At 51.5% G+C, this 10,112-nt stretch overlaps 2 protein-coding genes across 5 annotated transcripts in view; both read left to right on the plus strand.

Moving 5' to 3' along the window:
* The first annotated feature begins 520 nt into the window (after positions 1-520).
* Positions 521-4,606, plus strand: PRG2 (proteoglycan 2, pro eosinophil major basic protein). Of its 4 annotated transcripts, none has more exons than XM_031017668.2 (6): positions 521-858; positions 1,438-1,508; positions 2,843-3,129; positions 3,432-3,563; positions 4,058-4,169; positions 4,435-4,606. In XM_031017668.2, exons 2-6 carry the CDS (start codon positions 1,451-1,453, stop codon positions 4,491-4,493), a joined length of 648 nt encoding a protein of 215 aa, XP_030873528.2. In that variant the 5' UTR covers positions 521-858; positions 1,438-1,450; the 3' UTR covers positions 4,494-4,606. The 4 variants fall into 4 exon arrangements, with proteins under 4 accessions (XP_030873528.2, XP_030873532.2, XP_030873521.2 ...); XM_031017672.2 differs by having other exon boundaries at positions 2,906-3,129; XM_031017661.2 differs by having other exon boundaries at positions 523-895.
* A 5,107-nt stretch (positions 4,607-9,713) lies between these two features.
* Positions 9,714-10,112, plus strand: part of LOC102743450 (proteoglycan 3) — a 2,647-nt gene continuing 2,248 nt past the window's right edge. The window contains 1 exon segment of the mRNA XM_081798937.1: positions 9,714-9,903. Within this exon segment, the coding sequence (XP_081655063.1) occupies positions 9,846-9,903 (58 nt within the window). The 5' untranslated portion in view covers positions 9,714-9,845.

Consider the following 10,112-nt stretch of genomic DNA (forward strand, 5'->3'; position numbering starts at 1 on the left):
TCATGGGATCGAGCCCCATGGCGGGCTCCATGCTCAGCGGGGAGTCTGCTTCCTCCCTCTTTCCCTCTCCTCCTGCCCCCGCTCTGCTCACTCTCTCTCTCTCTAAAATAAATAAATCTTAAAAAAAAAAAAAAGATGGGATGTACTCTGTTTTCCCCACCTCTTTCCAATGTGTACTCTGTTAACTTTAGTTACACAAGAAAGGACACTGTCCTTTGCTAATGCCAAGGTCATTCCATCCTCACTACACCTTTGCTCATGCCCGGAATGCCCTGTTTCCCTCCCCTTTGTTTACCACCTATCCATCCAGGGGTGAGTCAGCTCCTTGTTTTCATGGAGACTTTTGTTTTTACAAATGGGAAAGCAATACGCAACTTTGTAAAAGTGTTCTTACTTGTAGGTGCTTTTATTTCCAAAGGATAGTGTCTGAAGAGTGAAATTGAGCAAGTGACATGCACACCTTTAATCTTAATAGATATTGACAGATTTATTTCCCCAATCCCTGTGGCAGTTTACGTTCCCATTAGTGAAGCAGAGGAGCCGTGTATTCTGGAAAAGCTCCCTGGGAGATTCTGAAGTGCAGCCCGGGATAAAAACCACCGGTTCAAGGCAGGCCCAGAACGGCCCCCAGGCTCCTAAAAGGGGTGGCAGGAGAGAATCTGGAAGCAGATGAATTGGCTCTCCAGGGAAGTGAGGAAACACTTCTTATCAGCCCTCCCATTTCCTTCAGGTTGGGGAAACCCTCCTTTCTCTGGGGAACTTCCTCCAAGACCCCTCTATAAAATGTCACTGCGGGATGGAGAGAAGGAGAGTCTGAGCTTTGTGAACTCCTCAGGAGCCAGGAAGACCTCTGGGCAAGTAAGCGCTCTCCCTGTCGTGGTGGAGCTGATTTCGGGTATGTGTTCACCCTCCGGGGAGGCGCCCAGCCCAGGCTGAGAAGTTCTGCAGGGCTAGCTGGGACTGTGTGTAGCGGCTTTCAGGGGTCGGCAGGGGCAAGACTTCTCTTCTCATCCTTGCCTTTCATACTCCTTCTGAGGCACGTGACAGCTCTCCTTGTCTGGGGAGGGAAGAGTGTGGAGGACATGGGAGTGTGTGTGGCTTTCAGAGCTTTGAGGCGGGGAAGCACTATCTAAGCGTTGCTGGGAAGGCTGACAATCACTGGTTCTCGGTTCTCTCTTATTTCATTGACTCTGAGGGGTCCGTTCAGTACAAACCAATAAAGGTAATATTCCCTTCTTCATATGCAGACCCACAGGAAGGCCAGCCTCGGCTGCCTGTCGTGGTCTGGCCTCACTCCATTCAGACAGGTTCCCAGCATCCTGGAGTTTCAGGGACTTCTAGTCATGCCTTCTCTTTTTTCCACTCCACTCCCAAGGGTTGTGCGTGTGTGTGTGCACGTGTGAGTGTGTGTGTGACTAACTGGGTTCTTCATTGCAGAACAAAAGCCAAGATGAAAGTCCCCCTACTTCTGGCTCTTCTATTTGGGGCAGTTTCAACTCTCCATCTGAGTAAGTCTCCTTGGCCTTCAGTCTCTCTTTCTCCACTTTGCTCCTTTCTAGAGTAGATGGGGTCGGAGCTACAAAGCTCCCCTACATCAGGATCTTTGCACACCCAGAGGAGCAGAGAGGCTCTAGAACCAGGAGTTGAAGGGACTCCCCAGGGCAACTGTGTCTGCACTCTCGGTTCCACCGTGACATTCTCGATTTTGTCCTTTCTGCATAATACCAATGATGAATATAATAATAGGTTCCTTCTACTTTGAGCTCACTGAGTGTGTCATGCTAAGCATTTCCTATGCATTATCTCTTCTAAACATCATAGCATCTCCATGAGGTATGTACTATCATGTACCCATATCACAAATGAAAAAATAAAGCTAATAGGTGATGGAACTAGTACCCAAACCCACAGCTGCCTGAATCTAAGTCCTTGCTCTTAACAACATGGGCTCTTATGGGAGGTTGGGGGGGGGGGTCTCCTCCTGTTGGCTCCGTTCCAGGTTCCTCTCTTTTGTTTTGTCATTAACAATCTTTATTTACCCAGTGTCTAAACAATATCTTTTTGCTTATATAGTTGCTTAGATAGAGCCCACATTTTTTTTGTTATGTTATGTTAGTCACCATACAGTACATCACTAGTTTTTGAGGTAGTGTTCCACGATTCATTGTTTGGTATAGCACCCAGTGCTCCATGTAGTACGTGCCCTCCTTAATACCCATCACCGGGCTAACCCATCTCCCCCACCCCCCTCCCCTCTGAAACCCTCAGTTTGTTTCCCCGAGTCCAAAGTCTCTAATGGTTCACCTCCCCCTCCGATTTTCCCCCCCTTCATTTTTCCCTTCCTGCTCCTAATGTCCTCCACGCTATTCCTTATGTTCCACAAGTAAGTGAAACCATATGATAATTGACTTTCTCTGCTTGACTTATTTCACTTAATATAATCTCCTCCAGTCCCATCCATGTTGATGTGAAAGTTGGGTATTCATCCTTTCTGATGGCTGAATAATAGTCCATTGTATATATGGACCACATCTTCTTTATCCATTCATCTGTTGAAGGACATCTCGGCTCTTTCCACAGTTCGGCTACTGCGGACTTCTATTATTACTGACATGAACATTGGGGTGCATTTGGCCCTTCTTTTCACTACATCTGTGTCTTTGGGGTAAATACCGAGTAGTGCAATAGTAGCTCTATTTTTAATTTTTTGAGGAACCTCTCGGTTGCCCAGGTCAAGGCGGACGCTGTCCACGATGCTGGGGAGAAACAGGGGTAGATGCGAAGAAGGGACGCTTGGCCTTTCTCCCTGCCAGGGACTGTAACGTCTAACTCTGATTCTTAGGAGATGAGGCTGTGCCTCAGGGTGGGGAGATGCCAGAAAATGAGGCAAAGGGGGCCCCTACAGGGGAGCTGACGCTGCTGGAGGAAGAGGAGGAGGGGTACTCGGGAAGTGAAGATGCCCCTGAGGAGGAGAGGGCTGTAGACTCTGCCTCAGCCCTGGATAAGGAGGATGAGGACTTTCAGTGCCCTAAAGAAGAGGACACAGTGAAACTGGAGAACAGCCCTGGGTGCAAGAACTGTCACCGCTTCCTCGTAGTGAGGACGGCCAGGAGTTTTTCTCAAGCTCAGGTCAGTGGTCTGGGGCTGAGGCTGAGGCCTGGGGTGGGGGCGGGGACAGATGTCTCCAGCCTCTGCATCACTATTTGCCTCACTGGAGAGCCTGGGGGTGTCAGCAGGGGCTGGGGCGCACCCAGGTGTCAGGGTCAGAAGGGAGTGGCATGTGGAAACAGATCTCCAGCCTTCAAATGGCTGTGGAGGTGGGCATGGGGGTGGAGAAGATGAAGTTTGGAGATTTAGAGGCCCAAGACTAAGGTCACATGAATTCCTTTGAGGGGGGCACTCCATTCTTCCTCTCTTACCCTGCCCTGCAGTTTATTTGCCGGAGGTGCTACCGGGGCAACCTCGTCTCCATCCACAACTTCTACTTCAGTCGCCAGATCCAGTGCTCAGTCAGCGGGCTCAACCAGGGCCAAATCTGGATCGGAGGCAGGATCGGAGGCTGGGTAAGAGGGGTCCCAGCTCTAAGTGGGAAGCTCTCCTGGACCCCAGGCAGGGCTCACCTTGCTGCAGCTCTGTCTGTGCTTCCCCTTTGATCCCCCGAAGAACTGGGGACTGACGGACAACTGGGGTGAGATACCCAGGAGGCTGCCTAGGCACTGGGAGGAGCCGAGGATTCAGAGTGAGGAGGTTTGGGGCCAAGTTTTACTCAGCTTCTGACTGTCTGTATGACCTGGGTGAGACCATGAGCCTGTTTCTGCATCTCTAGGATGGGGTTGCAACTCCTGCTTACCTCTTGTTTGGGCCAGAAGGATGAGCGTGTCACTGCCATGCATAGAATGTGATGGTGATGATCACTGTGGATCAGCACTGCAGTTGACCAAGACAGTGTCCATCACGACCCAGTGGTCAAGGGCAAATGCCGGGTGGGACGGTTCCAGCTCTGCCTTTCTGCTCTCCCTTCGCCCCCGCCCACCTCTTCTCCTCCTGCCTCCTCTAGGGACCCTGGAAACGCTTTCACTGGGTTGACGGCAGTTCCTGGAACTTTGGATACTGGGCTGCTGGCCAGCCCCAGGCCAGGGGTGGCAGATGTATGGCCCTGTGTACCCGAGGTGAGGTGGGAGTGGGGACGAGGGATGGGAAGACCGAGGGCGGGGTGGGGGGCGGTGGGGGGGTAGGAGGGGCTCACAGAAGAGGTGCTGAGAGGGGCCGGTGCCTCCAGGGGAGGGGCCTGTGCCTCCCGGGGAGGGGCCTGCTGAGTCTTGAGACTCCCTCTCCATGGAGGCAGGGGTGGGGTGGGGTGGTGGGGGAGGCCCTGTTGGGGTTGAGTCTGGGGAAACCAGAGGCTGAAGGTCCCTTCCTGTTCTGCTTTCACAGGAGGTCACTGGTGTCGAACTCGCTGCTGCAGGCGCCTCCCCTTCATCTGTTCCTACTGAGCTGGACCCAGCCAGGAGTCCAGAGCCGCCCCCTCCGGGGTACCTGCCTCCCCTCCCCTGCCTGCTGCCCCTGCTTCCAGCCCCCAGCAATAAAACTGCTTTCCTGAAACTGACTTCTTTTTCCTCTGGTCATTGATTCTCTCTGCTTAGCCCCACCCATGAACTTTCTGCCCAGCAATGACTGCCCCCTCCCCACGCCGCGGTCTCTCATAACAAGGAGGCTGGGTGGGGTCCGTGGGGCCTTCCTGAAGATGGAAGAATGGGCTCAGGTAGCTCTTTTCACACGACACCCAGTTCCTGGCACCTGATTAGCAGGAGCTCTCAGGACCCCACCTGTTTCTTCATTCCGGGAGGGCTCTCGAAGTCCCGGGCTTGCATCTCCACACCCAAGGGTCTTTTCTCCTTCCCACAGAGTGTGGCCGCCTTAACTGCCAGGAAATTAACATGTCCCTGGGAACAGTCTACAACGCGGACCAGGAGTCTGAGTGCCCCGGTCCCTTGCCCTGCAAGTGGACTAATTCTAAGGCACGTATTGGGTACTGTTTCCCAGGGCTTCCCAGGGGGATCAACTTCCAGGTATCCCCTGAGGCAGCTGGCTTTGCACCACACATGTTATTGGCTGTCTTCCGTCACCCATCTGAATTCTCCTCTTCCTTACAAGTGTCCTGCACCTCCCAAATAAGCTATTTGCCCTCAAATCCTTGTCTCAGGGCCTGTTTCTGGGGAAACCCAATAGAAGACAGCATGTTCAACTCTCTATAAGACCTGGGAATACAAGACCCAGCTTCTGGCCATTCGGGAACATACTGTTGTTTAAAATAGAAGCACAACAACGTCTACTAATTGTTACTGCTTATTGCACACCCACAAAGTACCCCCAGCTGAGGCAGGCACCTTGCAAAGGCGACCTTGTGTGATCGATAATTATGACCTCATTGTACAAAACCAGGCTCAGAGAAGTTATGGCCCTTGCAAAGACTGGCCCAGGCAGAACCTCTAAATGCGGCCAATGTTGTGACTCGGCCATCTGTTCCAGAGTGTCTTCTTTCAACCATTAGGGTCCTGTGGCTGGTAGCACTGACTGCTTCCAGGACAGGGTCACCTAGGGATGGAGCACTGTGGAGAGGCAGGACACATTCCCTGACCCTTGGGTTCATCTTGGGACGTAGGACTCCAACCCAGTGGGACAGGAGGGAGTCCCAGTCAGAGGTGGGGAAGGAAGGCATTCCGAATCCTCACTCCACCAAGGAGGAGCAGAAAATAAGGTGTCAATGCCCTAAAGCGCCTTTTCCTCCTGGACTCCTCAAATACATAGGGCTCTAGAATCCCAGAGGAAAATTAAGAACCTGAATTTTTTGAGCGTTGCCCGGACTGGGGAAGCCGCTTACTCAAGGCTGCACAGTTCAGACTGAAGCCCATTATAAGTGCTGTTCTATGACAATCTGCTGACTTCAAAGACAGTGGAATTCTGGAACGTTCTTCCAGGTTCAGCCTTGGGCTGCATGCTGGGGAGGATGCCGCTTAAGTAGAACTTTCACTCCTTGTCCTCATAGACTATATTCTGCTGTGGGAAGGCATGGCTTCCCTTTATTCCAATATACATAATAAAGAGTAACACTATTACCCATTGATTAAGCATTTACTAGGTGCCAGGCTTTATGCTAAGTGGTAAGTGGACTTGGTCCTCATCGATCTCTTCTGTTGGGGCTGTGTGTTGTGACAGAAGTGGGCCTTCCAGTCCATGGAGATCCCCTGTGGGGGATTCATGTCAAGGAGCCATGAAAGAGGCATTTGGGTGCCTGGAAACATTCTGGGTCTTAATCTGGGCATGGCTCCAAGGGTGCATTCACTCTGAAAATTCCCTGAGCAGCTCACCCTCCAGTACACTTTATAGGATGCATGTTATATGTCCACAAGAAAAGTCATACAAAAGTAAAAAATGAAATAAGAGGACTGGCCTTGCATCCCCAAGTGTGTGGGTTTGTGTGTCATTTTTTCATCTCCAACAAAATGCTAACTAAGCTCTGTGAAGCTAACTTGCATTTTTGGGACGGAATCCCTGGAGTTCGTTACACTCTGCAAAGCACAGAGCAGGAACTCAATCAACACACAGTGCTCATTTGTTGATTGGGGCCACAGTTCCAGGCCTGGCTTCCTGACAAGGGCCACCTCCCAACCCCATGAGTCAGGCACTGTTCTGGGAGTTTGGCACATTATATGGAGGTCCCGCTATGAGCCTCTGCTTTTGGATGAGAAAACAGAGTGACAGACGGGCTGCTTTTGGACTCCTGATTCCAGGACACATCACACTACACTGCCCCTCAAGACAGAGAGACCCACCCTCTGTACAGTGTGGGGCAGGGCTGAATCTTGAGATAAGAGGCAGTGTTTGAAACCCCTATGAATACAAATGCTAACAGTAAGCCAGAGGATTGGAGTCTCACGGATGCTGGACACGTTGGCCAGAATGTCTGGGGCTAACACAGTTGGGCCTATCAAAGAAAGCAAGGATGTGGGAGTCCGACAGATGAGGGTCACACGTGCCGCTTCTTAATAGTTGTGTCTACTTGGGCAAATCATTTAACCTCTCTGAGCTCGAGCAGTAGATATGGAGGCTAGAGATGACAATACCTAATTTGCAGGATGATTGTAAAAATTAAGTACATAGGATCATGGAGATAAAAGCCTTAATGAGACATAGTGTTTGGTCTGTGGTGGACCTTCAAAAATATTATTTTGGAATCAGACAAGCTTCACTGTGGTCAGTGAGGAGGTCACTAAACTCAATGCACTGTCTTTGCCCAGGGTTTGTGTGTAAAGAAAGTGGGGTGAATGCAGAGAGGGGCAAGTTCTAGAGAAGGGAGGTCTGTGAGAGGAGGCAGAGGGAAGGGAGGCGTGGGGTGGCTAAGAGGCTGGAAGGCCTGGGTTTAGGCCTGTCTCTGACTTGCTGTGTCTTAAGCTCTCTGAGATGCCATTCCCTCACCTATGAAATGGACTTTCCAATGAAAAGACACATGTAAAACTTATCATGGTGCTAGCTGACTTTACTGGTCACCCCAAACACTGATGAAATGATACCCCTGGCTGGGCCCCAGGATGGGTTAGAAAAATGGGGAAGGGGTCTAGCCTTCCCACTAGGGAGATCTCAAGTTCAAAATCTGGAGACTGGGTTTTAGGGGCCTGGAATTGGCCCAGTCCCCAGTCCCTGAATCAAGAAGAGAAGCTGAGAGTCAAGTCCGTTGGGCTGGGGAGATAAGGGGCAAGACCGTTACTCTGCAATCGGGCACAGAAATGAGCTCTCAGATACTTCTCCATTTGTAGGTCCCCTGAGAGAGCAGAGGAGGGGAGGACCCAGGCCTTTTTACCTTCTGGGCTACCTGTCTGGTGCTCTGGGTACTGGAGGTCTGGACTGGAATCCAATAATCAAATATGCATTGCCCAGCTAGGAAGGCACAGAGTTGAGACACCCATCCCAACAAGTCCTCTAGCTCTTGGCAGGGATATCCAGCAAACTCAGGGCTCAGAACTTGCCAGCCTCTTCTTGGATTGCAGTGAATTCGGCCGGAGCTTGATTGATTAAAAGTTTGCTATTTTGTTCATCGTGGATTTTTTGCATGTATCTTGATTTTTAAGAAAGATCACATTAAAATATTGTTTCTCTTGACTACTGAATTCTTTAGTGCCCTCTTAAATTTTGCAACGGAGGCAAGTGCCTTGCTCATGTCCCTCTAGTCCCGACCTTGGTGGTGATAGAGAGCTGGTGGGAGATGGGGAGTGGGGGTGCGGAGAAGGGTGGCCCAGAGTGTCTGAATGACTCTGCATGAAGTTTTCCATTGTGGCTGCTGCCTCCTGGCCAGAAGATATGGCTTGAGATTGGACAAAATGGCACGTTCTACATGTTCTAGATCAGTGATCCCCAGCCAGGGCAATTTAGCTCCTTGGGGCTCCTGAGGACATTTGGGACTGTGGGGAAGCATTTTCGATCATCATGACTGGGAGAGGTGCTTCTGACATCTGGTGGGTAGAGGCCAGGGATGCTGCTAAACTTACTACAATGCACAGGACAGTCCCCACCCCCCCCCAACAAGGAATGATTTCACCCCAAGGAGCAATAGCACGAAGGTTGAGAACATTGATCTAGAGCCACATCATAAAAGAACCAGCATAAAAGTTTTCACATATTAAAGATGAGAAAGAGAGGGAGAAGGAGAGGAGAGGGAGAGAAAGGAAGAAAGTGAAGGAGAGAGAGGGACAGAGTCAGACAGAGACAAAGACAGAGACAGACACAGAGAGTCAGAGAGAGACAGAAGGGTTTCAAGCCAAAAAGACTTAGAAATCACAGTTCTCCTACTTCCTGTGCAACCTTGGCAAGTTGCCTTCCCTCTCTGAATCTCATTTTTCACAACTGCGAAGTAAGGATAAGCATACCTTCTCATGGAATGAGGTGAAGGATTCAGGGATGTGAAGCATGTAAAGGACCTGGTCTAGATAAGTGCTCAGGAAGGCTGAGGCTCCCGGGGCCTCCTACCTCCCCCCAAAATGGTCTCCCAGCTCCCTGGGATTCCCCACTTCATTAGCTGGGATACTGGCCAGAGGAAGGCTTCTCCTGGGGTTAAGGAGTGTTGTTCAGACTGAGGCACCTTAGGGGCAGTAATAATGCCTAGACAATAGTCAGCTGGGGTCTTCTTGAGCACACCAGGGCGTCTGGGTACCCACATATGAAGGGGGCCCCGGGAGGTAGGCCTCTGCAGTCCCAGCAGACAGCAGGGCTCAAGGGTGAGAGGACTGAGCAAAACTCTTCTTATCAGCACCTCTGCTCTCCACCCCAGCTGGGGGCAATCATCCTGACCTCTTCCCACTTCCCCAGAAGCCCAGTATGAGAGCTGCCTCTGGGGCCCAACAGCCAGAAGCACTGAGAGTGGCAGCCTCAGACTCCCGGAGGCAAGTGCTTGACCCAACATGGCATGCACCTCTGAAGCCCGTCCTCAGGACTATTATGGCCACCATCCTTTCCCCTCATTCCCCAGGGTGAATGAACGTGGCCCTGACTCAGAGCAGGCCTGTTCCTGCAGGGGCAAGGGTCTGAGCTCAGGGCCATCCCAGGGAGCAGGGATGGAGCTTTCAGGAAAAAGGGACTTCTGTACCTGAGCTGACATCCCACATCCTTTTCCTAATTCTCCAGCTCAGGGTCTGTTCACTGGGGACGAAGGAGTGCTCTAACCAACACTTTGCCCCTTAATCAACTGGTTAAACAAGCATTTCGTCCCCTATGTGCCAGGGGCTGTGCAGACACACAGGACACCCACATGGAGGGAAGGGGGAGCTGTGTCCCTGTCCCAAGCCTGAGTGGACATGAAAGGCCCCCTGCTCCTGTCCCTTCTGCTGGGGACAGTCGCTGCTCTCCATCTGGGTAAGCCTCCCGTTCCTGTCTCACCAACCTTTCTCTTTTCTCCTCTTTCCTGCAGCTTTTTTGCCTCATGGGGCTAGGGCCCCAGCTGCCCCCCTTCAGTTGACCCAGCCCATCTCTGTTTCGATTTCTCCTGGACTCGGAACTGTGACCCAAACTTTCTGTCAGGGCTACTTCACAGGAAAACCCACCCACCTGTGAAGATGAAGGGC

Source organism: Leptonychotes weddellii, chromosome 11 (genome assembly GCF_054177405.1).
Source record: "Leptonychotes weddellii isolate Sample4059 chromosome 11, ASM5417740v2, whole genome shotgun sequence".
Taxonomy (NCBI): Eukaryota; Metazoa; Chordata; class Mammalia; order Carnivora; family Phocidae; genus Leptonychotes; species Leptonychotes weddellii.

What these genes read in the sequence shown, in the direction of transcription:
- PRG2 (XM_031017668.2), top strand. Translation starts at nt 1,451, where the DNA reads ATGAAAGTCCCCCTACTTCTGGCTCTTCTATTTGGGGCAGTTTCAACT. An exon ending in AGTTTCAACTCTCCATCTGA is followed by an intron (nt 1,509 to 2,842) that starts GTAAGTCTCCTT and finishes TCTGATTCTTAG; the next exon opens with GAGATGAGGCTGTGCCTCAG. An exon ending in TATGGCCCTGTGTACCCGAG is followed by an intron (nt 4,170 to 4,434) that starts GTGAGGTGGGAG and finishes CTGCTTTCACAG; the next exon opens with GAGGTCACTGGTGTCGAACT.